At 42.0% G+C, this 18,605-nt stretch overlaps 1 protein-coding gene across 10 annotated transcripts in view; it reads left to right on the top strand.

Moving 5' to 3' along the window:
- The window catches only part of CIT (citron rho-interacting serine/threonine kinase), a 158,038-nt gene that overhangs the window by 87,568 nt on the left and 51,865 nt on the right, over positions 1-18,605 (top strand). For all 10 annotated transcript variants that reach the window (XM_084868241.1, XM_084868249.1, XM_084868245.1 and 7 more), the window contains exons 14-22: positions 336-506; positions 806-856; positions 1,383-1,436; positions 4,026-4,166; positions 6,037-6,162; positions 9,759-9,854; positions 13,619-13,735; positions 14,701-14,810; positions 15,786-15,960. In XM_084868241.1, the coding sequence (XP_084724367.1) occupies positions 336-506; positions 806-856; positions 1,383-1,436; positions 4,026-4,166; positions 6,037-6,162; positions 9,759-9,854; positions 13,619-13,735; positions 14,701-14,810; positions 15,786-15,960 (1,041 nt within the window). The remainder of the gene's footprint in view (positions 1-335; positions 507-805; positions 857-1,382; positions 1,437-4,025; positions 4,167-6,036; positions 6,163-9,758; positions 9,855-13,618; positions 13,736-14,700; positions 14,811-15,785; positions 15,961-18,605) is intronic.

The following is an 18,605-nucleotide window of genomic DNA, read 5'->3' as shown; positions in this document are numbered from 1 at the left end:
TACTGTGTTGCAGATGCCTGAAGGTTCTGTGCTTGCTTGTGGTATTATTTGCTCAAAGGGTCTTATTATAGGCACAGGTGTTCCAAATGGTGTTAATAGTTATCCATGTTCCACTTTAAGAGAATTTAAAGATTTAATACTCTCTTCTCCATCCTCACCCTCCCATGCCTCCCCCCTTTGCCCATCTGTCTGTTCACCTTCTCTCTAGGTCTGTTCTCTGCCAATCTCTCTTCAGTTTTGGTCTTCCCTCTTGGCCGATGTCTGTCCATCTTCACTGCCTGTCTTTTCTTTTAGTAGTTTTCAAGTTCACCTTTCTTCCATGGCCCGCCCTTTAGGAGTACCAGGCTCAGGTGGAAGAAATGAGGTTAATGATGAACCAGTTGGAAGAGGACCTGGTTTCGGCAAGAAGACGGAGTGACCTCTATGAGTCGGAACTGAGAGAGTCCAGGCTGGCCGCTGAAGAGTTCAAGCGGAAAGCAACAGAATCTCAGCATAAACTGCTGAAGGTAGCCACCGCCCACCAGGAGGGTGTTTGGGGTAGAATCATGAATAATCTAGCAAGAATAATGGGAGTGCTAGCCTGAGGAGTCTACGTGTAGGAAATAATGGGATATCTTGGAAAGCTCCTGGTTTTTACGGACGATAACTTATTTTGTCATCGTCGTTGTCGTCATCATCATCATCATCATCATCATAATCATCATCACTTTGATCACAGAGACTTAAGAAAGTACAGGAGGTAGTGTTGTCTGTAAGACTTTATATTCCTGAGACTCCCCGTTATGTCATATCTTTTAAATTACAGGCGAAGGATCAAGGGAAGCCTGAAGTGGGAGAATATTCCCAACTGGAGAAGGTATTTTCCTTTATTGATGTTGCTGTTTTGGTAGATAATCTTTCAGAGGTTACTATCAGTGGCCAGTCATTGGAAAGAATACTCATAATGAATAGAGAACTTTCTTCAGGTTTATTTTGATGGTCAACCTCTGGGTGACCACTTTTAGCTTCAGCTGTGGTTCTAAAGGGATAAAAGACATCATTTTTTTTTTTTTGTCATGTTGGCTCACAGTAACAAAAAACCCCCAGACTCTTAGTAAAATTAATGTGAAAATTCTCTTTGCCTTTAAGGCACTGGGCAACTTTGATTCTCTTTTTGCCATTTTGTATGCTGGTGATTCTAGAGGAACAGTCCCCGTGGAGGTTTGCTCTGGGATATTCGGTCTTTTCTGATAGGCCACTTGTTTTTCCTCTCCATTAGTAGGTACTGAGAAACACAACAAAAAGATCCCACAGAAACCTCAAGAAAATAGGACTGCAGTAAATGTAGCAAGACCTTAATGCTGATTTGCCTTTTGCTTTATTTCCTGGGATTTTAATTATAGATCAATGCTGAGCAGCAGCTCAAAATTCAAGAGCTCCAAGAAAAGCTGGAAAAGGTAAGCCTGAGGGGATTTTCTTGGGAGCCTAACCCCTTCCTCCCCCTTTCCAAATTCTTTACCTTGCCTCCTCCTGGGCATAAAAGATGAAAGAAACAGATTTAGTCACCCAGCGCAGGGGAAAATGCAGGGGGAGTGAGCTATTACCTGAAAATATGAGTTCTGAATATACTTTTTCTTTTGAGATGTGTCAGCAGTGTTTATTTTTGAAAACCAAGCTGTGTGAGATTCTCAAGAAAAGTTTCTAATTATACTGTGACAGAACCTAGGAAGCCGGCTTCTCTCCCTTCGGGGGCCAGGCTCCCCATTTTGCACATTTGTAAGGGAAGCATGTGTTGTTCATGACCCAGACTGCTTTCAATTAGAAACTCTGTGGGCAGCATTGCTGTGCACTGGAAGATGGAAGGAGCTGAGGAAGCATCTTCTGGGGGGAGGGGAGAGGGGGGAGTTTGGGTGACAGCATCCAGAAAAGTTTGTGCTAGTTGAACCCTGGAAATGCTAACAAAAGGGCCAGAATGAATGTGGTTCTGAGACATGCCTTGTGGATGTTTGTGAATGTGTTTATTGGTTTAGTGTAGCAGAACTCCTTCTTACTTTATTTATTTTTTTAATTGTGGTAAAAAAACAACATTAAATTTACCATTGTAGCCATTTTAAGTATATAGTTCAGGAGTGTTAGGCACATTCCCATGGTTGTACAGTGGAGCGCTGGAACTTGTCCATCTTGAAACCCTGGAACTCTGTACCTGCCACCACGAAGCCCCTTCCCCTAAAGCCCCCTGCCCCTGGGAACCACCTTTTCATTTTGTGTTTCTACTAGTATGGCCTTGACTGCTTTAGGTACTTCATATGAGTAGAGTAACACAGCATTTGTCCTTTTGTGACAGGCTTATTTCACTTAGCATAATATCCTTGAGTTTCAGCGACTTTGTGGCATGTGACAGGATTTCCTTCTTCAGGGCTGCATGATATCCCATTGTCCGTATCTTCCACATTTTATTTGTTCATTGCTTCCCTTCTTGCCTGTTCTCGAGCCACTAATGAAAGTCTTACTCCCTTTTAGCTAGTACTTGTGTAAGCAATCCTGTCTTCATCTAGAACTGTGCTCTCCAATAGAAGTGATATGCAAGCCCCCAATATCAGCCACAGATGTAATTTAAAATTTTCTAGTAGGCTTATTAGGAAAAACAAAAAGAAACAGGTAGAATTATTTGAATAGTATAGTTCATTTAGAGCAGTGTTTCCCAAACTTCTCTCATGATGAGAATCACCTGGTGGAGTTGTTAAACTACAGATTCCTGAATCCCAACTAAGAGGTGCTAAACTAGAATGTTGGGGAGCATATAGGTAAAATTGTATTCTTAACTTAGTGCTCTGTACAATTTTACCTATATGCTCCCCAACATTCTAGTTTAGCACCTCTTAGTTGGGATTCAGGAATCTGTAGTTTAACAACTCCACCAGGTGATTCTCATCATGAGAGAAGTTTGGGAAACACTGATTTAGAGTATATCATGGTAGCATCGTCAATATAAATATATCATGCTAACATGTCAATATTAAGACATTTATACTATTTCAGTTTTTAAATGTATTGAACGTAAAGAAAGAATGGAGTTCCCGCCCTAGCTAATTTGTCTCAGTGGGTAGAGCATTGGCCTGCAGACTGAAGGGTCCCAGGTTTGTTTCCAGTCAAGGGCACTGGATCCCCAGTGGGGGGCATGCAGAGAGCAGCTGATCAGTGATTCTCTTATCATTGATGTTTCTGTCTTCCTCTCTCTGAAATCAATAAAAATATATTTAAAAAAAAGAATGTAATTCTCAGTCCTACCAGCCACTTTCAAGGCTCCATGGCCACATGTGGCAAGTGGCTTCCATGTGGACAGTGCTGGTCTCGAAGCTGGAGTTTTCTTGCAGTTTCCATTTTTAAATTTTGAGTTTTTACTTTTTAATATTTTAATTTAAAGCAACTAAGTGTGAGGTTGTTGGTGTCTTAAACTCAGATCTTTACAATGATGCTATAAGAGCAGAAGTATAACGAAGACCCATATAAAAATTAACTTCAAAATATGTTATTTAAAAAAACAACACGTGGATTGGCAAATTACCATGAACGCTATGGTTCTTGTGCCCTTTGAAAACTAGTTGAAATTACCGTTTTTATCTTGTTTGCTTGTAAAGGTAGTACAAATTCTCTATAGGAAAATTAGAAAGTGAGATAATTAAATGAGGAGAAAATTAATGCTTTGAGGTAAATACATTATTATCTGGGTAGATAAATCCTTCTAGACTTTTGTGTTTGCACTGACTACATTGCATTGAATCTAAGATGATAATGATGATCAGATATATCACTATCTCATATACCCCAAGATGGAAAAAATGCTGTCAGTTTTCATTGTAGGATGCATTCCAAATTCAGCAATGTTAAAAAAAAATGCATGTGCATCTTAGAATTAGACAAACTTCATAATAAAATGAATGTTTATATGTTTTTTAAAATGGACATCCTACTAGTGTCCCTGGTTTTCCCCATTTAGAAAGTGGAATAAACGTGGCCATCCACTTTGTGTTCCCTCTTTCCTGTAGGCTGTGAAAGCCAGCACAGAGGCCACCGAGCTGCTGCAGAACATCCGCCAGGCAAAGGAGCGAGCCGAGCGCGAGCTGGAGAAGCTGCAGAACCGTGAGGACTCTTCCGAAGGCATAAAAAAGAAGCTGGTAGAAGCCGAGGTGAGCAGGGCACTGCCAGCCCCTGGCGAACTGACCCCGGGCCCTGGCGTGGCCACGTGGGAGTGACAGTGACCAGCCTCTGGCTGTGCCACGGGAGAGGAATGGCAAAGCCACCTCTTGCTTGTGTCTGACCAAACTGTTTTCCCTTCTGCAAATATTTTTGAAACTTGAGAGGCTTGGAAATGTTTTCCCAAAGGGGAAGAAAGATTTGTCGCAGCAGCTTCAAGTAGAAAGATGTTTTGATGAAAGCTTTTCCGTTCTGTTTTCCTCAGACCTGCTCACTCACCCGGGAGGGTTTGTTTGTGTTTATATAGGCAGACTAACGCCATCCCCAAGTTTTTCTTTTCTTCTCTCTGGACCCTTGTTTTTCCTTGCCTTTTCCCAACAGTGATAATAACATATTGATTTTAAAGGCTTCAGCTATTACCTGTGTGTCGATGACTTCCCAGATCTGTATTTCTGGGTGTCTTCTCTTTCTCATATTCTTTGTTGTTGTTGTTGTTGAAATCGTTTATATAATTATATAATAAACACACGAGTGTCTTCTCATTGTCAAAAACAAAACACTGCTGAATATAGAATAAAAGTGACACTTCCCCTTTTCTCCTGTCTATCTCCCCTAGCTCCTTGGTGATCGCTCTGCAGAATGGATGTGCCACAGTTGATTAACCATGTCCCTGGTGCTGGGCCTTCTGCTTTCCTTACCACCGTGCTGGCGTGACCCTGCTTGCTCATGTCTCTTTGGGGCCATCCTCACCCATGTTCCAGGCAGTATTTCCCACTGCTCCCCTGACATCTGGACTGGGTATTAATAGTGCATTAAATCTAGAATGAACTCAGGGTCTTCCCCCACGAACTGAGTTCCCTTCTTAATTTCCTCATGGTGGCCAAGGCCATCATTCATCTAGTCACCCCAGGCTTGAAACCTTGACACTGTATCTGCTTCTCCATGGACCCGTGGGCCCTGCCATTCAGTGAGCTACTCAGTCCTGTATATACAGCCACCCCTGTCCCCCCATTCATCCCCTGCCTGCCATTCTGTCGGCCTCCTCACAGACCAGGTCCTCTTCCTCTTAGCTGGGCAGTAGTGATTTTTTTTTTGCCTTTTGCTTCCGGTCTTTCCTTCCTCCCAGCAAGTTCGTATAGTAAGACTCGCGGACTCAGAAGAAGGCTCATCAACAAAGCTTGATGCCCCATCCCAAAGCTTTCAGGACTTCCATATATCTTACGTGCAGCCCTGAGCCTGGTACATGACTCGCCACTGTTTGACCCACCTTTTTGAATTTTACCTTTTCTCCTGCTCTTCCCCATCACGCATCTTGAGATGTAGCTGTTTCAGGCTTCAGCTGGGGCCTAACTTGGCTCTTGACCACCTCCGTGTTTCTGCTAACACGCCTGCCTTTGTCTGAGAGGCCTTGCATCCTCCTCTTCTGCCCTCCCCATATCCCAGACTGTTCCAGAACTCACGTCTCTTTGGCTCTTCCCCTCACCTGTTGGGTAAAAAGTCGCCTTTCCTGCCTCCAGCCTTCCACAGCACTCTGTACCTGTTTGCTTTATGGCTCTTCCCCTCTTAATCTACATTATGTTTACCTGTGTTTGTTTTACCTTTTGCAAGGGCAGGAGTTATGTCGGCTTCCTCTCTGTATTTTCCGTGATGCCTAGTGTGGTACTTCTGCAGATAGTAGGTGCTTCGTAAATATTTGAATGAATGAATGCACTCCTGTAACCTTCACAACCAAGTACTTGAATTCTAGAGTCTTTATTTTCCTCGCTGTTGGTGCGGGTCCTGAGACTTCTCTTCCCGCCTCAAGTGCAGGCGTTATGCCCGTAGCGGTTACCCCATTAAAACTCTCTGATTCACGATCTACAGGAACGTCGCCATTCTCTGGAGAACAAGGTAAAGAGGCTAGAGACCATGGAGCGTAGAGAAAACAGACTGAAGGATGACATCCAGACAAAATCCCAACAGATCCAGCAGATGGCTGATAAAATTCTGGTGAGCAGGAACCAAAGTTGAAAAGTTAAAAGATAACAGGGTAGAGGTTGCGAGGGAAGGGGGTAAAAAGAAGCATTAAGTGCCGTCAGAGGGGAGGTATTGCCAAGCAGGTGAACTAAGAGAAGCGATTTCAGTGAACACCGCATCAGAGAACAGAATGAATAATCACATTGTGGACATTTCAGCACTGGTAACAGATCCATAAACATTTTTTATTTTTGCTCTGTTTGCTACTGCCTGGCATTTTAAATGATGAATTTGCATACTCTGTTATTTCCCATAGATTTCTCAGGAGCATTTCCTTCCTATGAGCAGGGTTTTGTATGGCCGTTAGCTTCGCATTGCCAATTTTAAAAACTGCAGGGCTTTAGACCTTTAAGACCAAAGCCCAGATTCTTGTTTTTGGAGAAGAATATAATTAGTCATGCAGAATTGTTTTTCTCAGAGTAGTATTTGTCATAGCAATGTTCACCCACTCACTCTCTCTGCCACAGTTGGTTCTTATTGTTATTTTTCAATTTCTTTAGATGTAGCAAGTCATTTTTTTAGCTTTGTAATCACGATTCTGTATTCAGTTCTGGTGGCCAATTTAACTTCAATCAGGAAGGCTCGGGCGGTATTTGCAGATGGGTTCAAGTGTTGCCTGCCAGGGTGGGACTTTTGAAGGACTCTCTTTGGATCTCAGTCCCAAAGCCAGGAGTTTGATGCCACTTAGTGATGACGTGGAGTCTGTTCATAGCTCCTTCCTCCCCCGCCCCAGAAGCTACTCCGGCGTAGCCAGCTGTTTCTCTCTGCCATAAGGAGGCGAGGTGGTGAGCGGGTCACTTCTCTCTTTTTCTCTCTCTCTCTGCATCACTTCTGGGAAATGAATCATATATGAACTCAAGATTAGCCAACTTATAAGCCTGCACTTAATATTTTTTAAAGAAACACCCTTTGAAACTTTGCATTTCTATGTTTGTATATAGTCCCTAGCGTATGGATGCTCTTGAGCAAACAGCTGAAAGAGAAATTGGTTCGATTGTTTTGCTTGGGCACACAGTCTTCATGTATACGTCTGTACGCAAAGGCAAATGTGACTGTTATTCTACCCTTTCTGTTCTCTTTTTCTGTCATCAGAGTTTCTCTTGGCAATTGTCAAGTGTGTGAATTTTATTGTGAGTAAAATTAGGCCCCACCGAGATCCCCCACCACTATCCCTTGCTTTGTGCAAATGAAGTGGTTAAGTCTCTTGTGGTCGCAAAGTGTTTCTCTGTTTACTGGTGATGTGTTCATTCATTCATTCAACAAATATTTAATGAGCTTCTACTATGTGCCAGGCACTGTTCTAGGAGCTGGAAATATAGCAGCGAATGACAGTGTTTATGTAACAGGACTGAAGAGTTTGATCCAATACGTATAGAAAAGATAACGTTTTAAAAATGACAACAACAACAAAAAATGCCAAACTGCAAGACATCAGATTTTAGCATATCTGCTTTTCCAAAGGTCATTTGCAATTAACATGTAGGAGAATAGAGCTTCATATTCTTCGATTATATGTCGAAAACTCCCATTCATATATAGACCAGAAATTTGGTCTTAAAGTTGCTAGTTTCAGGTATCTGAGTTTTTAACCTGTTTTAGATTCAGATTTCCATTCCTGTGCTATCTTATGAGGACTGAAACTAACAAAAGAAGATTATCAAGTTATTTATAGCATAAAGAAAAAGTAAGCATATTTCTTTGTTTGAATGTATGTTGCCATCTGCCCAAGTTCCTCTGTGGCTGTGACTTCATTTACCGGAAGGTGCCTTTTGCTCAAGAACCCTGTGCTTATGCTGCGAAGTATCTAGGACATGGGCAGAGGTGGTCTTTAATACTGTTATATAATGAATAAGTTTTCAGCAGATCCCAAAATGTCTTCTGCTTTAAAATATTTGCTGTCTGGTAGGAACTTTCACCACAGATAGTTGGGGATCTCATTGTATAGCGAAGTCTTTGCAGAGGATCCTTTAGTACACATCAAACCCTTAAATTATGTTTTTTATTAATTAAAATTCTGTTTATGTTCAACTTTTCAAGATCATATCTGCTATATTGCAACAGATTTTGTGTACCTGGTCTTAAAACAACACTTCACTGGTCCCCGAAGCAAAGCCAATGCTTGCAGACTTTAGAATTTCAAAAGCTTGATCAGTAACATTTTATGTGCATGTGAATTTGGAAGTATTTTTTCCCATTTTTTGAACATATCCTGTATAATTTCTTCATTCTTCAAAATTCTCGTAATTCCCAATTTAAAAAAAAAAAAGTCATAATAGTGTCAAAAGATGAAAACTTGGAGTAATAACTGATAACTTTTTGTTTGTTTTTGATATCTTAGTTTTGGAGTGTTAACTTTTATATTAGTAATGAACTAATGGGTCTAGATTCATAAGACTTAATGTAGATGCGGATATGATATCTGCATTTGAGAATGTTTCAGTGAATTGAATGCTGCCTTTCACATATCAGTTTATAATACATTGGCAAATGAATTGGTATAATTTTCAAATGAATTACAAGTTTGTTTAAAGGTAGAATATTTAATAAAAGGATGCAGAGAATATTGAATTTGTGCTGTTGATATTACTCCAACTTCTCTTCTATTGATAACATATGTATGTACATATTTATGTCATTATTATCAGTATGTTTTATGTTCTGCTTTGTTACCATTAGCTTGTATCACATTGACCAGCGATTTTCAACTGGTGTGCTGCAAGAATTTTTAAAACATGCAATACCTGACTACTTAGTCAGGGGCACTGACCTCTTTTCCTTTAGATTGTCAAATAAAAAAGTGACAACAGCCAACACAACAATAGCTGTCTGATGTGAATCAATCAAAATTACACCTTTTTTTTGTCAGATCGGCAAAAAATATATTTTTTGGTGTGCCATAGCATTTTAATAGTTAGTGTATGTGTGTCATGAGATGGAAAAGGTTGAAAATCACTGATATACACATTAGGTCATATGACTGTCTTCATTCTCATATTCTGCATACCAGTCAGTTGAAATAATCATTCAAAACTCGAAGTGTTTCAATTGTAACATGAGTTTTCCTTCTGAGCTAGGGTTCTTGAGCAATCACTTTGTTAATGAGAAAAAATACAAAATTTTTTTTTTTTACCATAATAAATTAACTTTAAATTTAAAATAAATTAAAATTACTTTTCTCATTTAAGGCTGTCATAGCAGTGAAAATGGCCTGAAGCTCAAGATAGTGGTCAGGGGCTTTGCGCTGTACTCAACGTTCAAGTGTTGCCTTGTTACTCTTATTTCTCTATGCAGATATGAAGAGCTGCCTTTGTTTGGCCTGTCACACTGACAGATTTCTGATCCTGCCCACCTGCTGTGTGTGTATATGTGTGTGTGTATACTTGGACTTGGGAAGCCCAGGGCCAAGGCTTGGTGGTGATTTCCTTCCCAAGAGCCTTAGGGCTAGTGATGAAGGAACAGATGCCTGTTGCCTGTGATACCTGTGCCACAGTCATGCTTCCTGTGAATAGCTAACACACTGGCTATGGCCTGCCCTTTGCACACCTGACTGTCTGTTCTTTTGTGTCCAGGAGCTGGAGGAAAAGCACCGGGAGGCCCAGATCTCAGCCCAGCACCTGGAGGTCCACCTGAAACAGAAAGAGCAGCACTATGAGGAAAAAATTAAAGTAAAGTAATTCCCTGGCCTTCATCATAGGCACTTTGGGGAATTCTTCCTGGGCACTTTGGCCAGTTCTTGCTAGACCAAAGGACTGTCTGGGATAAACACTGTCTTCAGGCCACTGTGGAAGGCTTTGGTGTATTGTCCATGTAGGGGCATGGATATTAGAGCTTCAGAAATTTAGTCATTTTGTATCTCAATTTTATTTTTAAAGTATTTTGGACCCACTCTCATTCAGTCCATGATAATTTTGATTTAAATAGATTTACCACATTCCTGTTTTTAGTGCCTTCCTGAGAATCTTTTTTGGTTTGTTTGTTTGTTTAAAACATATCCTCAAAAACAAGTTTTTATATTTTTCAATTACAATTGACATTCAATATTATATTAGTTTCAGGTGTAAGCATGGTGGTTAGACATATAATTTATGAAGTGATTCATCCAACAAATCTAAAGTGTATCCTTGAGGATATTCTTTGTTGAAGTTCTTCTGGTGACAAGCTCTCTGTTCTGTTTGTCTGAAAAAGTCTTTACTTCAGTTTCATTCTTGAAAGATATTTTACCTGGGTATAAATACTAGGTTGGCAATTATCATATTCCATTGACTTTTGAGTTTTATTACTGTTATTGAGAAGTCAGCTGTCAATCTAACTGTTGGCTGTCTTTGAAAGTAATTGATTCTTTTCCCTTTTAACTCTTTAAAAATTTTGCTTTGTCTTCAATTTTGTGAAGTTTTACTGCGATATGTCTAGGTGCAGATTTATTTTTATGTATCCTGCTTCAGATATACTAAATATTATATCTTTTTCCCTTCTCTTTTTCCTTTTCCTTTGAGAATTTGATTAGGAATGTGTTAAATAACCTTCAGTGTACCCTTTGTCTATATTTTCCATTTTTTTATCTGTTAATGCTACATTCTGGGCAAGGTCTGACAGATTTTCCATTTTACTAGTTCTTACCTGTATAATCTGCTGTTAAACCTACCCATTGAGTTTAAAATTTCAATTACTGTATTCTTTTTTGTTTCTTGACATTCTGTTTAGTTATCTCCCAAGTTTCCTAGATTTTTTAAAGACAATAATTTTTCTATTTCATTCATTCATTTCTAAGCTTGTCTTTTATTTTTTTTAATTGCATGAAGCATATTTGCTTTATGATCTGTGTCTGATAATTCCAATATCTGAAGTATCTGAAGGTCTTTTTCTGCTTTGTTGTTTCTCTTGGTTCTTTTTCATAGTGCCTGTCTCCTTGTGTGCTTGGTGAGCTGTTCATTTCTTTAGGAAATTATTAATGGGAATTCTATGAGACCTTCAATGAAAATATGGCTCACCTTGTGGGGTGGTCATGGGTTTTGACTTGTCTACCTTCTTAACCTTTGAAATTCTTAACAATGAAAGTCTGGTTTGGTTTAGCAAATGCCTCAAGTTAAAAAGTGCTTTGTACCAATTTTACCTTTCTGGGTTTCTGCTTTCACTTTTATGTACTTTTGAGAAAATGTTTTCTATATTTCATTTAGCATTTAAAGTCATTCTCTGTAGAAAAAGTAGCCTAAATAATCTTATCCACCATATAAAATGATACATTCAATTACTATTTTAATTGTTGAAATTATTATTTTAGTTCAATTGTTAATAAATTCGGTGATCAGAAATGGATGTCAGCCTATCTCTATTTCTTTTTAAAATGGCATCACAATTTTTTAATAATTTTTGGACCTGACCTTCAATTCTTATGTCAGACATTGGTCATTGTATCTCAACTATTGTTTCTTTCCAAATCAGACAGTGAAGAAGGCTTTTATTTTTGTGGTGATGCTGTTACTGATTTGGTTGGTATTCTCAAAGAGGAAACTGGTCCTTTTTTTGAGAATCAAACATGCCTGTGCTCCCACAGCATTATCACTATCACCACCTGGACACCTTCTTTCTTTTACCCTTGGTGTTACTTTTGGTTGTTTTTTTTTATTAAAAGAAATATAGGAAAACAACCCATAAGTGATCTTGAAGTGTTTTAACGTGACCTCCTACTTGAGTGTATTTTAAACTTTATATACCCATTGTTTTAGTTTGGATCTGGCATCCAGACTTTTATGTATAAAAGAGTCCATTGGCACCTTTGCATGATGGAAATAACCCTTTGTAAAATTCATCCTGAGATTTGTGTGATTACATTGACTTTCCTGTCAAAAAGCCATGTTCTTTCTTGACTGAGACTTGCTCCTTCTGGCTCACCCTACCTCTTGCTGGGTTCCATTACTGCCAACATTGGGGTCTTTTTTTGAGCAGAGGCACCCCGAAAATGTGCTTTATTGCTTTAGCACCTCGTAAAAAAGAGCATACATATTCTAGATATTATGTGGTCTCTGCTGCCTTCTAGATTGAAAGAATTTTGTTTAGGGAATGTTAGGGAAAGATCTGTTTTCTTCTATCTCCCTCCTGGAATCTTTAGGAAACCTTTTCTTTTTCGCCTATTCTGCTTTGTATTTCCTGATCCCGCCTCTATAAGGCCATTTTACTTATGATTATGATCATACCCTAGATTCTGTCCTTTTCTTGTTCATAATTTTAGAATCATGCCCTGACATCAAGAGAATGGGCCACTTATCCTATTGAGCTTCTTCCCTCTTCCCATGACCCTGTCCTCCACCTTTTGTTCTTCTCCACCAACTCTCTTTCTATTTTTTTCCATCAGTCAGTTCCAGTTTAAAGCCCTCTTTGAAATCTTTCTTTCCTTTCTTTATCATCTGGAACCCCTCCCTGCTGACTGGCGCTTTTTAGAGATAATGTACCCATGCTCTATGAAGGTCCCCTCACAATAGGCATTGTGGGGAAGGCAGATTTCAATCCATCTGTGACCCCAATTCTTTCCAGCGTCAGATGCAGTTGGTGTCATTCAGAAAAGCAGGGTGGATTCTCTCAGATGAGAATCACAGGGCTGTGGTCAAAGGCTTGGACAAGTTATGATGTTGTCTCTCTTTTGCCCTTCCTTTTTTTCTCTTTTTGTTTTGGTGACCAGTAGGGCTTGCGGAACATTAGATCAAGCTGGCGGTTGGTGACACCATTACTGTGTTATTTTTCCTCCTGGGAACAGTAGGTGCTTAGAGTGGCATTCTCAGCACTGAGAACACATGGGTTCTCCCCCCTGGGAAAGGTTTCTCTTTCCAGTGACTTTTTGTGCTGCTGGATCAGAGGAAAGAGACATTTAGTTTTTCTCTCTTCTTTGTTGACTCTCCACCTACGTTCCTGGTGGGCAAATCCTCTTGCCCCTGGCTGTTTCTGACCATCAGCCTTGGTCACACAGACTTCCTCAGTCTCCAGCTTTCTGTCTCTTCATACAGGAGCCCAGAGATATCTAGATTCATTTTGTGCAAATTAAGAGCAAGCAATATTCTGAAAACTACTGGTGCATTGGCTACGATAAAATTATCCTCAGGTAATATATTCAAATTATAAGATCTGTAGAGAGATCTTATTTTCTCTTTCATTTGGAGTTCACCTCCATTTTGGATCTACCTCTTGGGTCTTTTTGGCTGCTGATTTTAAAATAAGTTCTTAGTTCAAGTCAATAGGTTACTTGCCATATCATGGTAAGACTTTTTAACCTCATTTCAGCTAAGAAACAGACTCCCAATCCCTCTCTTTGTCCCAGAATTTGGAGGGCTTTTCCCCTCCTCCCTCCTTTTCCCATTTTACTCAAGTGCCCTTGTTTAGCCTTCCCTGCTCAGCTGTTGCTGCTCAGAAAACTAACTTCCTTTGTTTCTGTTTCTCACAGGTGTTGGACAATCAGATAAAGAAAGACCTGGCTGATAAGGAGAGCCTGGAGAATATGATGCAGAGACACGAGGAGGAGGCCCATGAGAAAGGCAAAATTCTCAGCGAGCAGAAGGCGGTAGGTATAAGAAATCGCAAAGCCAGTGTTCAAAGGAGGGTTTGTGAACCATGCCAGGAACCACAAACCTGAGATGACTCCATTGCAGCTGACGAGTTACTCTTTCTGTTTCGCCCTGTGGAATTTGTTGCTAACAGGTGGTTCTCTCTGTAACTTTTCTCTCTTAAAGCAGTGGAGGTGGCAGCTCAGGATGGCCAGTTTCGCCTTTTCACTCTTCTGTAAGAGCTAATCTGTCAACAGCTGGAACATTGTCCTTCAAAACACCCCCCTGACGAAACATCCAATGGCCCTAGGTCTCCCTCATGCGTCCTCTCTTTTGTCCATCCCTCCTTTTTAATCTATAAGCAGGCATTCAGAAGGCTGTTGCTCATAGGCTCACCGGCAATGCGTGTTGTCTCAGATCCTACTGTCCTAGTTACTTCTTGTAGTTGGCCTTCAACCTCGGACTCTTTAAAGGAGGGTCCTGAGAGGTGGTGTTTTTAACCATGATCTTTGCTGGTTTTCATGATTCCTTATGTTGGGGAAACCTTCAAGAATGTCGGACAGCAGTGGCTGGGTGATAAGGTATCACTTAGGAAAGGACAACTTCATGGGTGATGAGAAGTATGAACTTGTAGGTTCAAGTTAGAGGCTCTTACAGGCTCAGGTGACATGCAGGTGCCATGGGGATCAAAGGAGGCCTGCTTCCTTGCAGAATGTCAGGTTCCTGAATAGGGCCTCTTCCCTGTTTTTAATGCAAGCCACTTAGCTAGTGTGGGACATGCAGTCACCCTTTAGGTAAAACAACTGAATGCCATCATCTGAGTAATAAGATCTGTGACCCTCCGGGTACAGCCTAGTTGAGTGCTTGTTGCCTCTGGTCAGACTGCCGGCATTTCAGATGAGACCCTGGCTCATGGCTCACATTTCTCTTGTGCCGGGGGAACTGCCTGTGGCTGAGGTTTCAGAGGTCCCCTGTGTTTCAGATGATCAATGCTATGGATTCCAAGATCAGATCCCTGGAACAGAGGATTGTGGAACTGTCGGAAGCCAATAAGCTTGCTGCAAACAGCAGTCTTTTTACCCAGAGGAACATGTAAGTATTCAAATCCTAAGTGCCTGTGTGATTATACTTTGATCTTGTCTCCTGGGCATAAACTCCATTCCCCTCTCTGATGGAGCTGGAGCAGATTTAATTAGTTGTGTAGTTTGGCCCAGCCCCTCATCCCATACTTATGTAATCTCGCTCTCTTTTAAGTGGGCTCATTCTAAGAGTCCTCTCTTTTGAGGTGGGTTTTCTTAAGTGCTTCAAATTGCCATCAGATTATAGCGTGTTTTGCTGTCTCTAATGAGGCTATTTATAGTTTGCTTTTGGAAAGCTGCAGACCTTGTTCCCAGACTTGCTCCTATGATTAGCCAGAGGTGATCTGTGTGTGCCCAATTGGGCCATCTCCTTTGCTGTGATTAAGTTAGACCCTGGGGGAAGAAGTTTGGGGCTTAGCAAGGACTCTTCATTGTCCCAGGAGCACTTTGATCTTTAAATTACAATCTCCAGAGTGGTTTTTTTCTTTAAATATCTCTTCAGAGCGCTTCTAAAGCATTCCTATCTTAGTTTAAACCAGTTTGGTAGACTGACTGCTCTTTGGTCTTTGAGTGATCCTGGTTTCTGATGCTTTGAGCGGGCTGGTGGAGAGGGAGCATGTTCATGGAGAAGAAGGAATAGCATTCTTTCTCCTCATCCCTCTCTCCTCCCCTAGGTCTACCTGAAAGTGTGGTCAGGGTTCTCTTATACGCTAAGTGGGCCCCTTTCTGCTCTCCTATACATACTGACTAAAAAAAAAAAAATCTCTGCCCTCGCCTTGACCACACTTAATCCCCAAAGTGGGGGACTTGTCCCCATGCCTGGATCATGCTCTAGCGGCCTGGTCAGGTCATAGCTAATCTGGGAATGACTGTGGTCCACTTACTGTAGAAGACACATCACTCACTCTGTTTCTGTCTGTCCTGAAAGGACGTGCTCACCTCTGACGAGACTGTGCTTTTGCTTGGTTCCTTTCACCACCCCTACCAGGAAGGCCCAGGAAGAGATGATTTCAGAACTCAGGCAGCAGAAATTTTACCTGGAGACGCAGGCTGGGAAACTGGAGGCCCAGAACCGGAAGCTGGAGGAACAGCTGGAAAAAATCAGCCACCAAGACCACAGCGATAAGAATCGTCTGCTGGAGCTGGAGACAAGGTTGAGGGAGGTGAGAGTGAGGGTGATCGCCCCAGAGGAGTTGTTGGGAGGACTCCAGCCGCAAACCAGCCAGGGATCAGGCATAAGTCAGTGCTCACCTGAGAGGCATTGTGCCTAGAGAAGGGCACAGGCTGGGCACAGGGTCTGGGTTAGAGTCCCACCTCCACTTCTGATGAGTTTTCCAACCTTGGGCAGGCTCCCTTCTTCTGTGCATTAGTTTCTTCATCTCTAAAGCAGCCATGAAAATTGATCTCCCTCCCAGGGTCACATGGGGCTTATGTGATTGGTGCCATCTTCAGAAGGAGGCAGAGTGATTCCTCCTCCTCTTGATTTAACAACGGTCACATGACTCAGCTCATGCACAGAGTTTAGCACAGCATTGGCTACTTAGCATGGCTTAATGACAGTGGCAGAGTCTCATAATGACAGTGGCAATTAAACCAGCTGTAAGGTTTGTTGGAAGGAAGGTGGTTCTCTTAGGAAGCTGGGAAGGAAAATATATTCTGTTGTAAATATATTGAGATTGATTGAAGTGATGAAGTTACATTCAGGTACTCACTTATGGTCTATTTATTAAATGTCTGTTTGTGCCAGTTAGTAACTTGATATAAGCTATGATAAGACAGACCCAGTGTCTGATCTTGGGGCTGTCAGCCTAGTGGACAGGGCTCCCTGGCACCTGCAGAGGCAGGACTGCCGCTCAGCAGAGCGGTTGCTGGAAGTGGGACATTGGGTTGGCAATGGAGACACCATGCTCAGATATTTGTGATGGAATTCTTCAAAGAGCAGACGGTGACTCAAGGAAAAGCCTGCTAAGCTGGCAGAGGTCTGCGGACCAAACCTTGGGGAGAACCCGTGCTTAGGCACGTCTTAGTTTGCACTGGCGTGTTGAAATGAGGCCAGCTCTCCAAAGGACAGGAGTTGTCAAGGTGTGGACCCTCCATTAGGACCACCTTGCTAGGTCAAAATGCAGATTCCTGGGCTGCTTCCTTCATCAACCTGTTGGAATGGAATTGGGGTTAGAGGGGGTGCAGAATAGAGGTTTGCATTTTTAACAGATGCCCCAGGAAATTCTTGTTTTTGGAGTTTGAGAACCATCTTTCTAGGTCATCTAAAAGCCTTAGGTGATGGTTTAACTTTTATCACGCAGGCGATATTTTTACTCCTCAGTAAGTTTAACACCACTCCCTTCTAAATAACTCAGACTTCTCTGAGCTTGGGAACATTGGCTGGATGGCCTGCCTTTCTTTTCCACAAATGTCTCTCTTACCTCTTCTGCCCTGAGGCTGTATAACTCATCTGGGCAATTAAAATGCCTTTGGGAAGCGTATTGCTTTGTTCTTAAATTAATATAGCTAGTTCCCCAAGGATGATGGCAGAAATTTAGAATGCTGCTGAGAGGCTCTCTGGGAGTTCTGGAGCTTTAAATGTAAAAGGCAGGTCCACCCTCCCTGCTGCTTGCTGCTGTTGAGATGGGGGGCAGAAGCCTCAACCTTGGCTTGATTCCCCTTAAAGGGCCTGCGCTCCCCCACGCTCGCCAAGTGTGTGCAGCGTTAGCTCTTCTCTAGCAAAGTGTGTGGAGACCTGACTGTGCAGGGCTCCTGGGTTCTCCTGTCAGTGCTCAGCATCCTGCTCACCCACCACTGCTCGCTCTACTGTCACCTGTTTCTCAAGGTTTTCCCAAGTGGCAGGGCAATTTCCAGGCCTGCTGTAGAGTGCTGGCTCTTTAATAAGGCCACCAGTAAGTAGTGTAGCTACACTTCCTGGGTTTGAACCAGCCCTGCCCTTGTTTAGCTGTGTGAAGTTTGTCTCTTGTCCCGTTACTTGATCTCAATGCCAGAGTTTGCTAATCTGCAGAACGGAGGTCATAGCAGTGTCTGCCTCATTGGGTTGTTATGAAGATGAAAGGAGTTAAAACAGTGCCTGGCTCCTGTGAGAACAACATTTGCTGCTATCATGTCGTTGTTGCACCATCGTCATCATTCCCATCCTCACTAGAGAGAGATCACAGTCTAGGCTTCAGCTGCCTGAATTCCCAACCCAGACCTTTGTCTGCTTGCGGAGCCGTCATCCCAGCAGACATTAGACATCTCCATTTGGCTGTCTCCCTGTTGCTCAAGTTCAATAGACGAAGACTGAATCTTTCTCCTCAGACTGGCTCTTCCTCTCGTGTTCCCTGTGTTAGCCAATGATTTCCCTCTGTGTAATGCACCTGCCCAGAAACACAGATTCACTGTGGACTCACCTTTGTCCTTTGTTCCCTGCTCCACCTTGAACTAACCACTAAGTTCTTTCGGTTCTCTAGGCTAAACCTTTCCTAAGTCTTTCTTCTCTTCACCCGTATGGCCTTTGGGACTCCAGTGTCATCTTTTCTGGGAAGCCTTCTCCTGTCCTCTAGAACTGGATCTGATGTCTCCTTTGTGTTCCCACAGCTTTCCACGTGTAACTCATCACCACAGTGTGTACCTCTTGGCAGTCCCATTGGAGAGTGAGCTCTCTGAGGGCAGTGAGCGTCTGTCATTTGCTCGGTAATCAGTGTCTGACAGAGTCTGGTTCTCGGGACAGCCTCATCAGTGCTGGTTAGGTCAATAGATGTGCCACAGTCTTCCTCCTCTCCATGCCTCTGGGTGCCTTGCTGCCCCTGCTTGGAATTTT

Source organism: Pipistrellus hanaki (assembly GCF_964339955.1).
Source record: "Pipistrellus hanaki genome assembly, chromosome: 19".
NCBI lineage: Eukaryota > Metazoa > Chordata > Mammalia > Chiroptera > Vespertilionidae > Pipistrellus > Pipistrellus hanaki.
This window is presented reverse-complemented; position numbering and strand designations above follow the sequence as displayed.